Source organism: Oreochromis niloticus, linkage group LG3 (genome assembly GCF_001858045.2).
Source record: "Oreochromis niloticus isolate F11D_XX linkage group LG3, O_niloticus_UMD_NMBU, whole genome shotgun sequence".
Taxonomy (NCBI): domain Eukaryota; kingdom Metazoa; phylum Chordata; class Actinopteri; order Cichliformes; family Cichlidae; genus Oreochromis; species Oreochromis niloticus.
Window position 1 is genome coordinate 2,000,456 of NC_031967.2, and position 21,344 is coordinate 2,021,799.

Sequence of the window (21,344 nt, forward strand, 5' to 3'; positions counted from 1 at the left end):
TTAAACACAGAGTAGTTTGAACCCAGTTTGGTTCATCTCGTCATCACTTAAAGACTGGATAATTAAACTTAGTGTGTAAAGAGGACTCTCTCCATTTACATGAAAGAAAAAACAGAGTCTATCAGACAGATATCATTCAAACCCCTACAGTGCCGTACTTTAATACCTATGGCATGCTCTAATCTCTGTAATAAAATACTGTGGTCAGTATTAACGATGGACTGAGGTCTAGCAGGACAAGCACAGAGATGAGTCCACTGTCAGAGGCCATAAGAAGACCATTTGTAACCTTCACTAAAGCTGTTTCTGTGCTGGGATGAGCTCTGAAACCTGACTGAAACTCTTTAAATAGACCATTCCTCTGCAGATGATCTGTCAGCTGTTTGACAACTGAGAGATTGGTCAATAATTACCTAAGACAGCTGGATCAAGTGACTGCTTTTTAAGTAATAGTTTAATTATTGCCACCTTAATTGCACATAGCCTATTAATAGAGATAGATGATCATATTCAAGATTAAAGCATTTACTAATTGTAATAGTTTGAGCAGTTGGTAAGAATGGGTAATGGGGTCTAATGGACACGTTGATGACCTGGAGGAAGCCATTACTAAAGTTATTTCAGACAGATATAAATAAATATAAATGACATTTAAAGTAGCTTAAAATAATAGTATGTCTATGGTTGTGAGTATTTGTTCTTCAATAGATAAAATTTCATTTTTAAAAAAAATTAATGAAGTTAAAGTTAAAGGAATGCTTGACTCAGCAGAGCTCTGACAGTGCTGAAGAGAAACCTGGGATTTTTCGGTGTTTAATGAATGATGACGATGAAAAATCCTACCGATTTTCTTTTTTTTTTTTTTCTTCTTTTTTTGAGCAGATTTTTTTTTCCAGGCAACATGGAGATCTTCTAAATTGGTGACATGGCATTTCCCCTCTAACTTACGGGTTATCCGCTTTAAGGTCCGTACTTGAAAGCTATACCAGGGAGTCAGTATCCGCAGTCATACACAGTGAGGATGTAACACTAAAGTCGATACACTGTAAAATCATTCGAACCCTCCGGAAGTGAGACGAAATCATAAACGTCATGTTAGACGTGCCGGAGTGCGCATGCTCCTCGGATGTGGAAGCGCTTTGGCAGAAACAACGATCGTGGAAGGGTTTCCGCTTTTTGCAAGCGCAGTAGTTGAGCACCTCACACGGGAATGAACTTTCGGCATTAGTTCGGGTGTAGGTCTGAGTGGGCAACGAGGGAGTAGAGTCCGTTTGTAACGAGACACAAACGTTAAAACCCCCACAGAATGGTAAGTTATTACGTCTCACTTGCAGGGAAAAGTGTATGTGGAGGGTATGCTACGCTAATGCTATCAAGGTGTATGATTCCAGGAAGTCACCACCTGCGCTAACTACACCTGGCTTCTGTCAGCATAGCCTTGCAAGCTAACAGGCCAGCATAACCTGTGAAACTTCATCTTTCTTACGCTGTATATAGCTCTCGTGCAGCTTGTGGTCTGTGTGATGTTAGTCAAACTTTAGCATGACAGACACGGGACAAACTAGTGTGACTGCCCTCGTTGCAGGTAATTCGTTTATCTTTAGGTTTTAGTTATCGTCAGCAACGAAGGTGATGGCGTGCTTGTTACTTTCTGCCAGCCTACATAAAGTAATGAAATAGGCTTCATTATGTGGCTAACTTTGTGCTTAACCTCAGCTCAATTGTTTTTGGAACTCTGTATGGCCAAAACCTTGAGCCAGATGACTGGTGATCTTAATATTACCTGCTACAGTGACATCTGTTACTGGCTAGACTGATGAAACAATAACATTCATCTTTTATGAAACCATACCTCCCACAGTCATGCCTGCCAAATAGACTGTAGACTGGTAGCAGGCAGATGGAAGTAAACATAATAAGTGATATGCTGGATTAGTATTGCCATGTCTGCAAAGTTTTAAAATACCTGTAATACACATTACAGCATAAGTTTATATCTGTGGTTTCATTATGTGATTGAAGTGTTTGCTTTAAGTGCTTTAAATGCAATACATGACGTTTATGTCTGGAGGTAATATCAAACCAAAATATTATAGACATTTGATGTCACTTCCTCCCTTTTCTTTGCCAGTATGGCGTGGGAAAACAGCATAGGATGATGAGATGAAACACTCGCCATATACAACAGGAGTGTAAATTTGCCATGGCCATTATGTTATTATAGACTTTCAAAAAGAATATATAAAGATTGTCGTCCTAGTGCAGGTCTTTAGTGACCAAATTCATTATTAATTTTGCTTTTAGTCCTAATTCAGTCTTCCCAGCACCTGAAAAAGGTAACTGACTCTTCAACTTCTGAGTGCTCCACTTTGTTCACCTACTACTTTTGAACTGGCAGTTTGTGTTTTTTCAGTAGTGTACTCGGGATGTATCAGAGAGAAATTGCATTAATCAACTGAGGGATTTGGAGGGCATGGGATAAGTGAACTGGAATTTAAATAGCCTATTATAGAAAGCCCTGAAGTTGTTTTTATTTCTTTGTTTGGTTTGACTGGTTCATTTTAACATTATATCGTTTAAAAAGGCTAGATTATAATGCTGGCTTAACTCCCTACTTGTTCCATTGTGACACTCCCTTGGACCAAGTAGATATGGGATAACAATCAGACACCAAGTGGAGATTAGAAAGGTTTTTTTTTTATTGTCATTTGAGAAAACAATTTGGCATGCTCTTCTCTTTTTTGCAGTATATGTCTACTGAAATGTTTACCACAAGTTAAAGTCTCACAAAATGTCATAGACTTGATTTTTGAATGCAGCACATCTCAGTCCAAGCATCTATTGTGCTGGATTTCAAACATGGTGCGCTGCTTTGTTATTTGAGCAGACACGAGCTGCCGTGTGCTCTAAAAGATGTGCACTGTTGACATGGTTTAATTTTCTAAAAACTCAGTGTACACTGTGGTTTATGGGTCACCAAGGATTTGATTCTCTTGGGCTGACTAAGATTTCACTGTGTATTAAACTTTGAACCAGAACTTTTTCTAAGCAAGTAATCCAGACCACATGGCAAGATGTTGATAACTAACCAAATTATCTGTTTTTGGTGTCTTCTTCCTACCATATAATGGCATCTGCCTCTATTAATAGGAGGGCCCTCCTGTTTATCCTCTTTGTCATGATGTTGGAACACTTGGGCAGGCGCACTGATTATTTTATTGGAGCTGAAATAATTTTGACCATATTTAACTCTTAATGACGTCCCAGTATTTCTTTGCTTTTGGGAATTGAAAGAGCATTTGATCACAGAAATGATTAATGATGTCAGACTTGATAATAATGTTTACAAAAAGAGCAAAGTATAAAAAACTGTGATGAAGTGACTCATAATTGGTCACAAGAATGCAGTTAACAGGAAAAGTTCCTGTACTGGACCAATAATTGTAATTGTCACATTTATGTATTGACATATACTTACACATTGAATACATGTTCTCATAAATGCTGTACTGTCTTTTTTGCATGTAGATGCGCTTCATGCTGCTGTTCAGCCGGCAGGGCAAGCTGCGACTGCAGAAGTGGTACACAGCCACAGCTGAGCGTGACAAGAAGAAGATGGTCAGGGAGCTGATGCAGATAGTGTTGGCCCGCAAACCAAAGATGTGCAGTTTTCTAGAATGGCGCGACCTCAAGATTGTCTATAAAAGGTAAAAGTGCCATGGGCAGTCCTGCATTTTGTACTCATCACAGCATCACCTGCTTCTTGTGGTACTTTCTTTACACTATTTTCATCTTTTCTCATTTTAATGTTACTGACAGTTGCTTCTAGTGTACATATTTACAGTTTCATTTTCTTTCATGCTATGAACTGCTGTTGATTTTTCACTAATTATCAAGAAACTGTAAAGAAATGCACTAGTGCCTTTATCCCAGTGCCAGGTTCTCAGGTTCATTTACTTGTGATACATTTAGGCAGTAGCCTTTATTGTTTAGAAATTTTAAAAAGGAATGTTAGTAACGCAGTATTAAACATGTAAAAAAGATGAGATGTGGCAGTGCTTTGTCTCCAAGAAAGAAACCGTGGGAAGGAAAATTACATATTTGTACGTATTTGAGTATTTCATCAAAATTAATGTCTGTCGGAAAGAGAAGCTGCTTTCGTATAGATGGGGACGATAGGCCCACGTCCACCACAGTGGTAGATGGTCTTTCACTGCCAGCCCAGCCCCCACTGGTGGAACAAGTAGATGAACTAACAATCTGCATTGGCAAATTGGGTGAACTACTGTCCTTGAGCTCTAACTACAGAGCTCCAGTGATCAGTGGAGGAATATGGGTGGCCCCGATGACCAGGGCCATGGGCTGGATTTGCATTGCCTTAACTGCCAGGAGCTCTTACCATCAGGGCACGTTGCTACAAATCTGGCCTGCTTCCCTTGACTTCCCCGGTTGGAGAACACCTCTTAAGGACTTAAACCAGCTATGCCTAAGGAAAACAACTTAATTTAGAAGATGCAGTAGGTCTTTCTGTTGAATGTTACATTATTAGATTCTTATGAGTCATTTGAAATTTGAAGAAGCCCCACACATTGCATACTCCTATAGTGACACAGTGGCCTCTCCTACTTCCCACTATGGCCAGCCACGTCAGCTGGCTTTGCCACACCCAGCAGAGTTAATGGCTGAGTCCACAGTGTTGACACAACAAGCTTTAGAACATTTGCTTTTCTGCGTCAGAGCTTTGGAAGGCATACTATATCAATTGGAGAAAAAGGCCCACATCGAACTGCAGTCACATGGTTCAAGACTTATTGCTAGACTCCCTCATGACATGCATGCCAGTTCCAGAGGAAATTCATCTACTGAAGATAAAAAAAATCTCTGTTAAATCTCAAACCAGCCTGCAAAGGGCTGGTTTGAGATTTAACAGACCAGACAAGTTCAGCTGCGGTGAAGGGAAGGAAATTACACCAAAGAAGCATTGTCCCTGAGACTTTGTTGCATGAAACAACAACCATCTTATGTGGTACAGAACCACCCTTGACCATCACTAAAGAAACCATCCCCTCTACAAGTATAGTCTAACACTAGACTAAATCAGTGGTGCCAAACATAAGGCCCGGGGTCCAGAATCAATCCAGCAAAAACACCAATTCAGCCCACTGGAAGTCTTTGGAACGTGATGGATTTTTGAACTTTTGACTGTATTTTTTTTTTTTTTTTTTTTTTTTAATAATAATAATTTCTAACAGTTTTTTCTGTTGATAAAGACTTCCTCTACAGCCATTCATGCTACACCAAAGTAATGCATAAACATTTAATTGACAGGAACTTTCCTGTTTTTCACTATCTACTATGGAAATTTTCATTCCCAAAAATAAACAAAACATTTTTCATCAATCAAAAAAACAAAACCATTTCGTAAATACAGGACAGTCTGGGCAGTGAACTACCAGAACTTTTTCTGTAATGTTGTCATGTAGAAAAAGTAAGATGTGCTGTTGAAATTTAAATTTGTAGCTGAATGTCTTTACACTGACAAAGTATGCCAGCATGGACAGATTGAATTCTTGCTTCCCTACACAACAAGGGCCAAAGATCTGGTACAACAACTGTGGAATAAACACAGACAACATGATGACCATGGAATACATGATAAATGAAATTCCCATCTATTGATCATTTCCTCATCCAGATATCGTCTGGGCTCCTGAATACAAAGTTGAAGGTTGCCCGTAAGAACTGCAACAGCTTCTGCTCTTACTGAAGCTCCGTTTACGGTGAAGGAGCTTATATTGTCTCTACTGTCGTTTGTGTTATGGTCGGGCTACTGTTTTGGTCCGACCATAACACAACAGAGTTCCAGAAAGATGTTATTCCTTTTGAGAACTCTCACATCAGAAGAAATGATATATTAGTCACTCAGATAACTTAAAAATGTTATTGTTTGGCTTTTTTCAGTGTTTTATTTGTTCCTGAGTAAATCGGTTTGGCTGAGGTTAAAGTGAAAGTTTTTTACAATATACATCAAACATAACACTGAATAACAGAAGTGTGAGATGGTAGAGAATTTACGCCAATGTCATATTATATTTTAGATAGCAAGGAGCAGACGGCTGAGTTTAGTAAACTCCACCGAGACAGCTGGTGACGCAAATCTGAAGGCTAGACTGTCCAATTTCACAAACGCTCACTTCCGGCTTTCTCGGTCTTTGGAGGACCCGGCCCACATAGACCGCAAAGGCCGGATCCTCCGAAGGATGGAGCCCCTCAATCGAGACACAGCTTCAGAGTGCTGAAAAACTAGTTCACACATTTATCACTTGTAGGCTGGACTATTGCGGACTATGGGAATTTTCGTTTCGGTCTCTACTCTCGGTTCCGTTATGGGCAGACCAATAAGCTGCTGGGAGGTTCCCTCGATGTACGGAGTGTTTCTTCTTTGCTCCTTTTCATCTTGTCTCTATATACCACTATGCATTTAATCACTAGTTATTTTTAGCCTCTGGCTCTTTCCACAACTTGTCTTTTGCCTGCTCTTCCTTCCCTCACCCCCAGTCAGTTGTGGTAAATGGCTCCCCCTCCCTGAACCTGGTTCTGCTGGATGTTTCTTTCTGTTCAAAGGGAGTTTCTCCTTGAGGCAACTGTTGCTGTGATTTGGTGCTAAAAGTTTTTTTTTTTATAATTGGCATGAGAAAAGTCTGTACCAATGGCAATTTTGCTTGATGTTTAGTAATATAAATGGAATAAAATAAGTGGAAATAATTCCTTGCACATAATGCTTGATCAGGTCTTTATCTGCTCAAGGATAATTGAGTGTGCGTGGGAGTTTGCCCACCCAGTCTACATGTGTTTTGTGGACTTGGAAAAGGCATTCGATTATGTCCCTTGGGGGGTATCATGTTGGAGGCTGCTGCTGAAGTATAGGATGTTGCTGTCTAACTGCAGCAAGAGCTTTGTCTGTACTGCAGGCACTAAGTTGGACTCACAGGGGTTGATGGGCTTCGCCAAGGCTGCATTTTGTCGTTGATGCCGTTTAGATTTTTTTTTTATGGACAGAATTTATAGTCGTAGCAGAAGGGCTCCATCTTTGCTCAAAAAGCAGAGAAAAAACTCTGCTTTTTGTGGATGATACAGGCCTTCATCATGGAGTGGTCTCTTAGATCACTGGGGTGCCTCACAGCAGAGTGGTAAGTGGCAGGTATGACAGTTATCACCTCCAAATCTGAAGCCTTGGTTCTCAGCTGGAAAAGGTCATAGTGCCCATTAGGGCTGGGACGAGTTGCTGACTGAGTTAAAGTAGGTGTTGTTCATGAGTAAGGGAAGTGGGAGATTTGAGCTGCAGCTGCATTGATGGTGATGCTTAGGGCTGTTCGATATAACGATATATATCGGATGACGATATAAAAACGTCTGTCGTTTCATTTTACGCTATCGTTTGTTTCGTGGTGTTGCAAAATAAACTGTTTATGGCAATATTTTTTGATTATTTTGATGGTCACTGTAGTGGCTATATTAATTTCCTAAAGTTCTCTCTTTCTCTTATATTTAATATAACCACATTACAGACGGACAAGCGCTTGTTTTTATGCGTTGTCGTTAGCAACAACGACGGTAAAACCACGGCGTGTCCGCTTGTTTATTTTCCACATAAACCTTTCACAATAAAGCTCAAGATCCTGTTGAGACTTTTCAAAATAAACTGAATCACGAGAAAGATGCAGAGTATTTACAGATGAGAAGCAAAAAAGAGCCGTCAGGTGTTAAAAAATAAACCTTAGACTCAAACGTTAGAACAGGCTTTTCCCCGCAGCACGCTGTGTAATAAATACTCACAAAGAAAACGGCGGCCGTTACAACCTATGTCTAAAAATGTATTGTTTCATGCATCAGTTAAAAGACTCGACTCCAGGTACGCGATGCCCAGCTGGAAACACTTCACGCAAGTCAAGCTGCCCAAGATTCACAGAATTTAGAGAAAATGTTACATTTTTGTGATTTATATCGTTATCGGACGATAGATGTCTTAATATCGGGATATGAGATTTTGGTCATATCGCACAGCCCTACTGATGCTGGATACAAGCAACAGAAATTGGCTTCTCAGAAGAGTGGCTAGCCTTGCCTTTACAGATCAGGTGAAGAGTACAGTCATTTTGAGAGCCACCACCCCCACCCCACATCAAAAGGAGGCAGTTGAGTTGGTTCAGGCATCTGACTAGGATCCTTAGGAGGTGGTCATTGACCCACTATTAATCATGTGTTATCACATGAGCCAAGGTGTGGTAGAAAATTTGAATTTATCACACCATGAGACCTGTTGATTTTTCTCTCCAGTTCTTGTGTAATTTGGCGTACCTCAGCCTTTTCTCACTGTTTCCCTCCCTTAGATTGGCTTCATGAGTGGTTTTAGCTCAGCAGCAGACCACACTGGGTGCCATTCCTTTGTACGGGCTCACCAAAATAGGGAAGAAGAAGATCGTGTGGTCTGTTGAACTTCAGTTTCTTATCTGACGTTTGGATGAGAGGGTCAGAATTTGGCATAAATAGTATGTAAGCATGGGGCTATCCTGCATTCTATGAATTGTTCAGGCAGGTGTTGAATGGGCTTCTTAGTACCAGTTGAGCATCATTTAGAAAATATATCTTACCCAAGTATTTTTTTCTGACCCCATCCAACCCTTATGCTCACAGTGTGCCCATCCTGCGATGATGGCTCCCCCAGTCACCGGTCACCTGGTTTCTTGAACATGACAATGAGTTCACTGTACTCTCATCGTCCCCACTGTCACCAGATTTTAATTCAATAGAACGCCTTTGGGATATTGATATAATATTGAGATATTGATGTGTTAATAACCAAAACTCAAGCACAAATTGGATGTTACAACACAACTTGGCAAACAATGCACTTAAAACAGAAAGCAGAATTAAGGATTTAATAATTTTGCCCACTTACCGTGGGCAAATGACAAAATCAGGCAAGTCAACAAGGTCAGGGGGGATGAGTGACTGATTAAAACACAGATGCTACTTCATAGGCCAGCACCCAAACACAGGTTATTGGACTGAAAGAACTCTGCATGCTTGCTCTGTGCTGTCTGGCAGCCCTACAAAGGTCTGGTAAACTGTCATTGTCCGACTGTACGCTGTACAATTTTTTTTTTTTGTTTTTGTTCTTCTTTTTTCTTTTTTTAAAAATCTGTGACGAATTTTGAGGCAGAAAGTCTTAAATGGATCTCACAGCAGGCAGTCTGCGGCCTCGTTGGTTTGTCTGTTAACCTGAGAACGAGGCGACATTGGGTTTTCAAATTGATACCATAGGTGAATCTTTGAGTTTCAATCTCAGTGACCTTAGCATAAAGGTCAGAGGTTAAGTTTTCTGTAAATCCTAGTGAAGGCGATAACTTGAGAACAAGGCAATGTAGGATTTTAAAATTGTTTCTGCTTTTGTGTATATTGTCTTGCAGGTATGCCAGCCTTTATTTCTGTTGTGCCATTGAAGAGCAAGACAATGAGCTGATCACACTCGAAGTTATACACCGTTTCGTAGAGTTGCTGGATAAATATTTTGGCAGTGTAAGTGATATGTGCATCTTAATGTGATTTTCCTGATTTGCATGTGAACTATTTTGAAGGAAGAAAATAGTTGATGGCGTATGAACCCTGCTTCTGGGTCCAAACGTGTTTTTGGCACATTTTAATGCTTTGCATCTTGTTCTGTTTAATCTGAACAAGCCACTAAAAATAGTCCGTGATCACTGTCGACCTGTCTGGGTTTTTATTACTACTATTCATCTGCAACACTTTTTGAAGCTCAGTTTTAAAACCTTACCATGTAACTACAGCCCAGCTGCTCAGACACCAAAAATTTGAATGAGTCAGAAAATAATCACTCTGAGGCAAATAAAGATTGGAATGGGAACATGAAGCTGAGGATCAGGAACTTTTCATAACGAGTAACATAAACCATGCAGCAGTATATTAATGACTAACCGGTGTTGTGGATACATTATATAAGGCCTGACTGAAGTTTGGTCCTTGTTTTTTCCTCTTTTTCCTGCCATGCGATTGCATTTGTCTCTGCCCACAGGGACCCTCATGTTAATTTTTATTGAAGGGAAAAATGTATCTTTCATCCTCCAGCTTCACTGTGCTAATGTTTTTATATTGTGTTGATCATAGCTCTGTAGCTAGCCACCATGTAGCAAACCATTATATTTCAGCTAGCCCAACTTCAGTAACCCTACAGAGGTCACTGCGGTTTGGTTTTTCTGTCTTCATTATAGTGACAGCAGAGCTGTAAGTTTGATTTTTTTTTTTCAGAACTCTCTCAGTCAGAGCATGGTATGTTTACAGGGAAACTAGCGAGCTAACTTCCTGCTAACTTCTAACTCCGTTAAACGTCATAAACTCTGTTTTCATGGATGCCTGGATGTTAAACTTGTCTGTTACACCTGGTAAAGCAGCAATCATTTTATCACTGATCATTTTATTAAAGATGAAAGAATTTAGACAGTGTTTAACTCAGTCATGCTGCAGTGTTCGTTTGACTTTGGGACCTGAATTTTATAAACAATTAATTTTTTGTCCAGGAGTAACAATAATTCTTAGTACAGCAACTTATCCATAGTTGGTTTAAGTAGATATGTACTCATATAATACATGCAGTCACTCTTTGTATCATTATGTATACATTTCTAAAATTATTATTGTCAGAAAGATGAAGAAATGACTACTTGCTAAAATGTATGCACGATGTGAATTCAAACATAATTTTCTTCTTCTTTAAGAGGATTAACTTTGTTTCTTTGAAAAAGGAAACTCCAACGGAGAAGTTGAAAGACCATTCTGAGACTTGGCATGGTAAAGAGTGGTGTTTTGTGTATGTGTAGGTGTGTGAGCTGGACATCATCTTTAATTTTGAGAAGGCCTACTTCATTTTAGATGAGTTCCTGATGGGAGGAGAGATCCAGGACACATCTAAAAAGAGTGTCCTCAAAGCGATTGAACAAGCTGACCTACTGCAGGAGGTAAGCTGGGCTTCAGAGCTTACGTGACTCAAGAAGACGATGCGTTAAAGTTACTGACCTGTGAGTTATCACTGAAACGTCAGTCACAAACCATGGACTGACTGTGAGACTTTGTCCACATTTTGTTGTGGTAATGCTCACCGGACTAACTTCAGTTTGGGGTTGTGCAGTTTGTACACTCTGCATATGTAAATTTGTGTCTTTTTGTTCCTCCCTGGTCGGTGAAAAACAGTTTTGTGTAAAAGTTTCCTTTTTGCCTGCACTCTGAGTCAGCTAGCCCTAACTGTTGCATTTTTTGCATACAATACAGTAATACTAATATAAATGGCATTTTTCTACTTGTGCCTGTGAGAGGTGACGGCTCCATGCAATGTGAATGGAACAATTTGTTGTCTGTAATTTAAGTTGCGTCTTCCATTTGTGTTTATCTTTTCAGGAGGACGAATCACCGAGGAGTGTACTGGAGGAGATGGGCTTGGCATAGTCCACAGCAGCGTTATGGGAAATATAGAAGGCAGGGGGTGGGTCAGTGTAGGGTAGAACATGCATCAACTCGACAGTACTGGTACTATGTATATGTGAATGGGGACTGGTATACACTGTTTAACTGGGGGAGAGACTCAGTTAGTGGAAGAAACTTGCAGTGCCAGGCCCTGTAGCTCTGGGTGGGTGGGTGGTAGTGTATGTGTGTGTGTGTGTGTGTGTGTGGGTGGGGGGGGTCACTTCAACGTGGCTGCCAGAGTTGTGTGTTTATATTTTTTTTAAGGGGTAAGGCAGAGTCCAGCTAAGAAAATAACCCACAGTGGTAGACACTGTGGGTTATCTACACTTCAGCAAAGTAACATTTTGCTGAATGTTTATCACAATATTGTGATTTTGCAGTGTGACTGGGCTATGATACAGAAACTGGTTGAGCAGGCACATTCTATCATGAAGCTTTGTCAGGTACTGACTATGGTCTCACTTGAGTAGTAAGACTGTAATAAATATTTAATGTCACTACAAGTGCTACTAGTGAATTTTAAAGCATTGACGATGGTAAGTTGGGGAAAAAACACTTAATTTATACATACATTTAACAACATTTAATGTCATTCTGTTATTTAGATAATACGGTCGCTCGTATGATGGCTTGTGTTCCTGCCTTGTACAGTATATTTAAACCCATGTTAAGAAATGCAGACGCTACATAAAACAGTGAAGAAATTAAAAACTAAACGATTACAAGAATTAGAAATTTTCTTAATTTTCTGGCTCCACTCAAATTGTTCTTGTACTAGGTAATCAATTGGTGCTGTCAAGATATGTCTGAATATATCATGTTTATTTCAGGTGTTTAATATTTTTAGATTGTATGAAGAATACTTGTTATTGGCCCATCTTTCATTGCACAACATTGATAAACTGATAGTAAAAAATAAACCAAAGACATTTTAGAATGACATCAGAGCTACAAGGATCTTATTTACATATGAACCACTGATATGTGCGGAGTGTGTAATCCTGATGAGATGGAAATGTCATATGCAGTTTAGGAAAAGTGCAATTTAGAATGAGAAGGAACACAGGTAAAGAGACATTCTGTGTGCAGTGGGTACTTGTTTGGGCTGGAGTGAAATTACAAGGCAGATAGAATTATCTAGCTTAACTACATTTTATTGTTCTGTAAATGTTTTACAAAGTTTTAGTTTTCAGTATGACATCTGTGTGAAAAACAGGCTTTTGCTGAATGAGCAGTGGTCAGTAATGGAACGGGTCATTCCATATCAGTTGACCAAGTTGAAAATTGTCCAGGCTGATATCCCTGACAAAATTCCAGGATCATGCACTTCTTAATAGATAAACTGCTAAAACGATTACAGTTTATATATATATATACACACACACACACACACACACACACACACACACACACACACACACACACACACACACATATCTTGCACCAAGACGTTAGAAACAGATAGCTCCTCAAACCATTCTTGAAACATTTTTGCTTTGTGGCAGCGAGGGTTATCCTGCTCAAATAGGCCATAGCCATCAGGGATTACAATTTCAGTGAAAGGATGTACATGGTCTGCAACAAGGCTTTGGTTGGCTGTACATGTCAAAGTAACATCCACATGAATGACAGGACCCAAGGTTCCCCAGCAGAAAATTGCCCAAAGCATCATACTGCCTCCACCAGCTTGCCGTCTTCCTACAATGCATCCGGGTGTCAAGTGTTCCCAAGATCAACGATGCACAACCACCTGGCCATTCCCAGAAAGCATGATTCCCAGACCAGGCTACCTTCTTCCATGGCACCACGGTCAATTCAGTTCCACTCAAATCCTTAAGCTTGCCCATTTTTCCGGCGTCTAACTTTCAGAACCAAATGTTGGTAATATATCCCACCCACAACCAGGTACCATGATAAAGAGATACTTTTTTCACCTGCTGTATCACTAATTGTCACCAATTTTATGAATAAATATATTTCAGAAGTGCTATTGGCATTAATTTTTTTTACCAGATGTTGGTAAAAGCCAATTCAGTCCACAGAGGCAAAGAATCCAACCATAGATGTTCATAAATTATGTAACAATTAGAAATGACACGAGGGAAAAGTATTGAACACACAAAGGTGCAACAAAGCGTGGGAACCCATGACACCAGCTGAAATCTCTGTTATTAGAAAGCATTCCTGCCGCCAGGTGCAAATTATTATCGGCTAATTCCCAAGTCCCAACTGATGGCCTATAAAAAGGTGTCAATGAAGGAACATCCCATGTTATGTAAAACCAGTGAGCTGTCAGAGCTTTGCAAGCTTGTTACAAAATATACTGATGGCACTGGTTACAAAAGAATTTACTAAAACTGTTGAAGGTTCCAGTGAGCTATGTTGGGGTCATAATCCTGGGAAGGGTCCCATCCAATTATTAGCCAATAATCTTCCTCAGTACCACATGGTAGATCCTGTCAGACATCGTACCGACTAAGATGAACAGGCACATGGTTCAATACATGACACAGAAGTCGGTAGAAACACCAGAGTGGTGAAAACCTGCTACTGGTTGAGCAGTCACCAGAGACTGTAAGACAAGACTGACCAACCTGTGCACTCCCTTGATTGACCATAAGAAAGCCTATGACTCAGTGCCTCACTCAAGGATCCTGGGATTCCTCTAACTGTACAAGATCAACAGGACCATAAGGAATTTGATGGGGATGTGGCGAACACTAGAGGTCAACTTCTAGTGCAGGATCTACCAAGGAGATGTTCTGCCCCACACTACTGTTCTGCATAGGCCTCAACCCCTTCAGCCAGATCATCAAACAGGCTGGCCAAGGACTTGAGCAATTATTAGCCACCTCCTCTACAGGGATGACATCAAGCTGTATGCCCGGAGTGATGGATACACTGGTTCACTGATCCACACCACCAGGATCTACAGCAAATGTTGATCTTAAGGGGGCCGGACCAATGAAACGCTCCTTTCTGTCAGTGTAAAGAAGTTAAATATTTACATAATTTCATTAGGGATTAATAAAGTATGCTGATTCTGATTCTGGACTGTTTCTAGATGGTAAAGAAAAAGCTGCTATGACAAATCTGTCAGCATGACTCTTTGGATTTCAATTGTAAGAAATAAATGTGTAAAATCACAGAATAAGCTCTCGTAGCTCATTGCTCAGACTACATTATTTGATATATGTATAGTTTTTTTCCATTTAATTGTTTATTGCTTAATTATTTTGTGTAGTATGAAGGGTTTTTATCAGTGGGGAAAGCTGTAAAACCTATGCAACTAAAGTTAAGGGTAACAAATTTTGCTTGTGCTTGTTTGTGGTGAGCAACAGATCAAACAGGGTAAGAATTATAAATGGCTTGAAGCATGTATTCAGGCCTGTGAGACTTTTTTTATTCAGTGTTTTCATAAACGCCTTATTTTCATGCATTTATTACTAGATGGGAGAGCACACATGAGATTTAAGGCCTGGACAAGTTTGAAACCTTTTGTCCTCCATTATGGAAAATGGCTGAAAATAAAATCTGGTGTAACTTCAGCCAGCTCCTAATTTTATAAATTCTGCACTCAGCAGTCTTCAGTATTATTGAAATGCAGCCAAGGGCTGCTTATTTTACTTTTTCACTCATTTATTCACTTTTGCCGACACGTTAGTTTTTAAATCCGGCACCCTTGTCTCTCTGTGTACCAAGCCTGTACCACTACACTTGCTGTCTTTGGAACCTAGATAAAGTGGAAGAAGATGGATGGATGGATGGTATGACCCCAGATTGCCTGCATGGTGTGCCCATAAAAAAACAAGTCCCACCGAAGATTCTGTTTCTACTGAGGACCATCAATAACTAAATTGTGAAATGATCTCAGGGCCGGATATAATCATATGCACGCTTCTTACAGCCCATTTCGACTTGAGAAGTGTAGTCGGATCCTGTTCATTGTCTCATCGTACCCAGGATGAGACAATGAACATCCACAAGTACTTCAGGAAGATGGCCACAACTGAGAGTGTGGTTAGTTAATATCTCAGGCAGCAGAAATCTGAGCAAGAGGAGGAGCCATCATGGATGTACACTGTAAAATATAACTTGTTGTTTCAACTTAAAAATATGAGGTAAAGGGCTGCCTTAAAATTTTAAGTTAAGTCAAGAAATAGAGTTAGTTCTTATAACACAACCAATTGTTATCTTAATGAAAAATCACATGTTGTCTAAACTTTCATCTTAGTTTAGTTGACTGAGATTTGTTAGTCAGTTCAACTCCTTTAATTGTCATCTTTACTTGGGAAAACCCTTTCAGCTAAATTAAAATAATCTATTGTTTAAACTCTTGTCCTAGTTCAGTTGACTTGGGTTTTTTAGTTAATTCAAATACTTTAGTAGTTCTTTTAACTTAGGAATCTATTTTAGCTTAACTAACATAACCTGTTAGCTAAGTTGATTTAAGTTTATTAATTAACTGAGCTCCTTAAGGTAGCTGAGTGAACTTGTAAATCAGTTTCATTTTAATTATCAGAGTTGATTGACTGGATGTAAAGAAAAATGTGTATTAAACATCTTAAGTTTTGTTTTGTTTTTTTAGCTTTCTAACATCCATTTCAGCAAAACTACCTGTTAGGTTCATCTTAGAGCTCAGGTTTAAATACCTACATTCCTTTAAATTAATTTTCTGTTGTTTACAGAAAATATAAAAACCCACAGATTCCATTAAAGTCTATCTGATCATTTCATACAGAAAGTTTGTTTTAAGAACATGACAAGACAATTACTCATGAGCACCCAACATTCACCATTTATTGTGCCATCTTAGTCATCTGAGAAACAGAAAAATCAGTGACGTAGCTCATCAGGCTCACAATCCATCAAAACTCAAAGGTTGCTCCCTGTGAAACAATACATTTGAACTTGGTCTTGAGCCCAGTTTGGGTGAAGATTAAATTCTGACCAATACTCTAGGAGCAGTAGTGATTCTTGTGAAGTAACAACATAAAGTCTGCATTAATGTAATGTATCAACGGGACACTTGCTATTTTAGAAAAGTTATTCTTTACATTTACAACATTTTTAAACTTCATTGTGCTCAGTCACACCTGTTAGCATAAAACTTGAAATATTAAAATAGTACAAAACCTTTGATAAGTGACAGTAAAGATCAGTTTATAACAAGTAAGACATCAAACTCTTGTATTTGTCTTCGTTTACAATTGCAACAAATTCCACAGAACCAATATCTCTGAAAATGACTGCATGCTTCTGAAACATTTGATAAGATGGATATTTCAGAAACATCAGTTTGAGTCTGCTCAATTGCAAAACAAAGGAAAAACTACTGACTTGCATGAGATAAGCATCTGCAAAGTCCAGCATTATATTGTTGTTCACATAAGTTTCTTAAACCATGAACAAATGAGTAATTGTCTAATCTGGAATGTAAAGTGTAGTCATTTAGTGACATACAAAAGTGAGAATGAGAACTTGCAAGAATAAAAAAACAAACAGTAAAATAAAAACTGTCCTTAACACTAAGGAACATACAATTACAGTTCTGCATGGCTTTCTGCAAGAGTCTGTTTCTTAGACCATGCATTAGTGAGATGCACTGCCTTCCACCAATGTTCATTAGGATGTTCTGAATGACTTCAAAGATGTCCTTAAGTTCCTTTGGATAGTCTATGTTGAGGGCAAAAAGAAGGCCCATCAGCATGGAAATGGCACTTGAGACATCCCTCAGATTAGACAGGATTACTGCCGCCTCAAGGACAACCAACACATCGATGATGTCTTCTTCTTTCACCATCGCAATGCCAACTTTCATCCTCTTAGAAAACGTGTCTTCAATACCTGTCGGCTATAAAAGGGTTCAAAGACAAAAAAAAAAAAAAAAATTACACAATTACAATTACACAATATCCCTTGTGCTTAAGAATTCATGTCTTTCCAAAGAAGAGCCATACTGATGCTTTGGATGATGGTGATTGGCTTTGCATAACACTTATTAGTTGTTAAAGTTTTTTTCAGAATGAGATATGCACCCCCATGTTACAAATCCATTTCTTGCTTTAAACAAAGACCATGTTCATAAATAACTGAGCATGTCTTCAATTGCAGAATTCAAACAAAATTTTCAATTTAAATGGTAAATGGCCTGTATTTGTATAGCGCTTTACTAGTCCCCTAAGGACTCCAAAGTGCTTTACACATTCAGTCATTCACACACATGGGTGGATGACTGAATCGTGACTCAAGAGTTGACAGTTCGTCTTATAATTGGAAGGTTGCCGGTTCGAGCCCCGGCTCCGACAGTTTCAGTCGTTGTGTCCTTGGGCAAGACACTTCACCTGTTGCCTACTGGTGGTGGCCAGAGGGCCCGGTGGTGCCAATGTCTGGCAGCCTCGCCTCTGTCAGTGCGCCCCAGGGCGGCTGTGGCTACAATGTAGCTTGCCATCACCAGTGTGTGAATTTAAATCTACTTATGCTAAATATTGGCTGTGCTCTAAACCAAATCTGGCTGAGAATACATGAAATGTGCAAACTGCAGCTACACTACAGGATCAGATTGTGGCTCCATAGACAACGCTTCTTTAATCAGTTTATTGATTAAAGTTTATTTTCCCCCTATATTAACAGCATGAAAAAAGAGCATATAGACATGGCTGAACAGGCTGCATAACTGGCACTGAATATCAACATCCACCTTTACCCGGCTGCCCAATGACTCTCGGCCAGTAACCTTTAATTGCTTACCCAGTCTACACAGTCTCTTTTCCAGGGTCCAGGACATTTCACCAAAGTATTGCCCCCCACAGCTGTAGCAGCCACTGCAGCCCCTTAAATATCCTAATATCTCTGCCATTACAATATACAATGTGAGAAATCAAACGTAAAGCTGAAGTGAACAGTACAGCAGCGAAATGTCAAAGACCCTGGTGAAGACATGAATAAACACAAGACACTAATAATATCAATGCTAGCTTGCCAGTAAGTTTCTCTGAAACCCAGACCAAATCCAGTGTCAAAGATCTTGTAATAATACATTTGGTGAGGAAAAAGTACACATGTTATCATGTGGCATCTGTTGTTTCATAGATGCCACATGTTTCATTTAAAATCCACTGTGGTGCTGTCATTATTAAATTTACTAAAAGAAACCATGCTAACCTTCACAGTCTTGAAAGTGTGTGAGGGATCTTCCTTTAGAAAATGAGGTCCTCTGTCCTCTTCCTTTGTGTAGGGCTCTGGTCAAAGAAGTCAAAAAGAAAACAAAAACACTTTTTAAACAGTGTTTATGAAGCATGTAGACAGCTCCAAATTCACAGCTTTTTGATACATAATTCCATCAATATATGATTATCATTGGAGATTTTGAATCAGGCTTATCAGGACATTCAAGTAGAATATGATATCCAACCTACCACCAATATACACAGATTCTGTAAAAGTTACCACACTAAATGTCCAGTTGTGAAATATGATGACAGACTTTACTTATCAGCTTTCTTTCAATGAGTTCATCAGTTGAACTGGATAACCTAAAACTTAAACAAAGGAGAACATTTCGCAGTTGAACACTTACATCATCTCCGAAGCATTTTATGAGCCTAGTTAGCCCTCCTATGCCGCTCTTGATTTTGTACAGCTCCACGAACCTCTCCATAATGGTCAAGCACAGCAAAAAGGAACCCTTTCAGGTCAACAGATGTAAGACAGGCAAATTCTGCTTCAACCTGAGCAATAGAAGAAGAGGGGTGGAGAGTACAGGCAGAATAAAAAAAAAGATTCTTTGAGACCCAAATTTAAGCAAACAGTCATCTGAGGCCCATTAGAGAAAACACAAACACACAAAAGCAAACAAACAAAAAGATGCACTTTACCTGCCGTTCAGCAAACAAGGAAGTTCAGAGAACAATAAGCTCTGTCTTGAAATCTTTTAAAGTAGAATGATTGTGAAAATGACTTATGTGATGTAAAACTTTAGTAAACGTGCGATTAAAAGAACACTGAGTAAAAGGACAAGTAACAGTTTCCTTATTCCTCAGATGTTTACCTTGATGAGCAATACTGTTTTAGTCCAACTGCCTCATTAAAGTTACACAACAGGCTTTTTACATTAAAGCCAGCAAGTCCATTACATATTCCCTTTTTAGATCTGAAATACTGTGCACATTCTGTGTATATGTAGTGGACAGCAATTTACCCAAAAGAGCGCAAAGTTTGCAAGTCCACCTCATTTAAATGACAAAGACAGATGTGATCATCTAGACCTGTGAAAATAAATTAATGACAAACTTGCAGTTATGGATGTTATTACAACCACAAGAACCTAAACAGTCTGCTCCATTGCTTTTGTTAATGAATCATTTGTTGGTAACAGGTCTGAATATTTAGTTTATGCCACCTGCATGTGATCATCAATAGTGCCATATTACTTCTTAAGAAGTACCCTGACACTACAATCTTTATATCATTTGTTCTACAGAGCTATTAAGTTACAATATAATCTGAGGTGTTTCCAGTATGACAAAATGCACAAATTGTAACTTACCATTTGACTCCACTGACAAAAATAAATCCCCAGCATCAAGTTTGGCTTCACAGACCTAAAATAAGTAAAATAAAAATATATGTTATAATTATATTGTTTTCGCCATTTATTCATGTTTGCTAATTTTCTGACATATAAACAATGTTAGTTTTGTTACAATACAGAGAATGCAGTTTAATTAAAAGGTAAATTATGCAAAAAAAAAAAAACTTCTGCAGTATACCATGCCAAAAATCAGTGTCTCTGATGCCAATTATTTTATCACTACAGCTCTTTTAGTATGGAAACTCACACAAACTAGTCATACTGATCACAAGAGTTCAAAAATAAGTTAAAATGGTGAGCTGTTGTTAAGCATAAAGCATTTCAGGGTAACAAATAACTGCACAATAGAATTAAAGCAAAAAATAAACACACTGGAGGACTATCTGATAAAAACTAATATAATGCTGGTTTGTAGACCATATTTTGTCTCAGTCCTCAGTGCACTCTTGCAGCTTAGCATGCAGCAGTTCATAACAACTTAAGTGATTACATAGGGGTAAACAGATGACAACAAGCATCCGAGTCCTGCCAAAAAGTTCTTTTTGAACCCAGCCAGTTATTGGAAATATTGCCAAAATGAACTTCCACCAAAATACAACAGCCTGTGAACTTGAAAGAAATTTACACGTACAGAGACAATATGAAATAAGCTTTATTAATTAGCTGAGTTAGCTTGCTAATATCACAACAGTGGTTGAGTGCACAACCTTAAAGCTAGCGGCACAATACTTGTGATTTGGTCAGTGCCACATTAAACCCATAAAAAAGGCCATATGTCAGTTTATTAGCTCAAGTTTGGTCATGACATACAAGCTGGACCTTGTCGGCTAAAGCTACATTAGCTAAAGCAAACATTTCGGTAAAAGAGAAAAACACACATCATGCCATAAATTCAAAACATGTTCCAACTTTTGTAGCTCTCTTTCCTTATAGTTATAACCAATGTTACTCACCTTGAAAGCATATTCCAAAGAAGACGATTAGAAAACGTCCAAGTAAAGTGAGCATGTCGTTAACCGCCAATTCCCCATGATGCACCTCGGTAGCAGTCACGTGAGGCAGTTTTGAATCCTGCTGTGCTCAACTTACCCACATTGTCAAGTTCACATAAGTTGCTGATTTAGCTGGACATGAGTTTTCAAGTTAGCTTTTTTTGGTGTAATTGGGACGTTTTTAACTTGTAATTCTATGTTATAACAACAACTTCAGTCATCTA

General features: G+C 39.0%; 1 protein-coding gene across 1 annotated transcript; it reads left to right on the top strand.

The window, feature by feature from the left end:
- Positions 1–1,104: 1,104 nt before the first annotated feature.
- Positions 1,105–13,858, top strand: ap1s1 (adaptor related protein complex 1 subunit sigma 1). Its single transcript, XM_013267700.3, has 5 exons — positions 1,105–1,309; positions 3,529–3,707; positions 9,471–9,579; positions 10,896–11,033; positions 11,470–13,858. The coding sequence occupies exons 1-5, from the start codon at positions 1,307–1,309 to the stop codon at positions 11,515–11,517; spliced, it is 477 nt and encodes a 158-aa protein (XP_013123154.2). The 5' UTR covers positions 1,105–1,306; the 3' UTR covers positions 11,518–13,858.
- Positions 13,859–21,344: the final 7,486 nt, after the last annotated feature.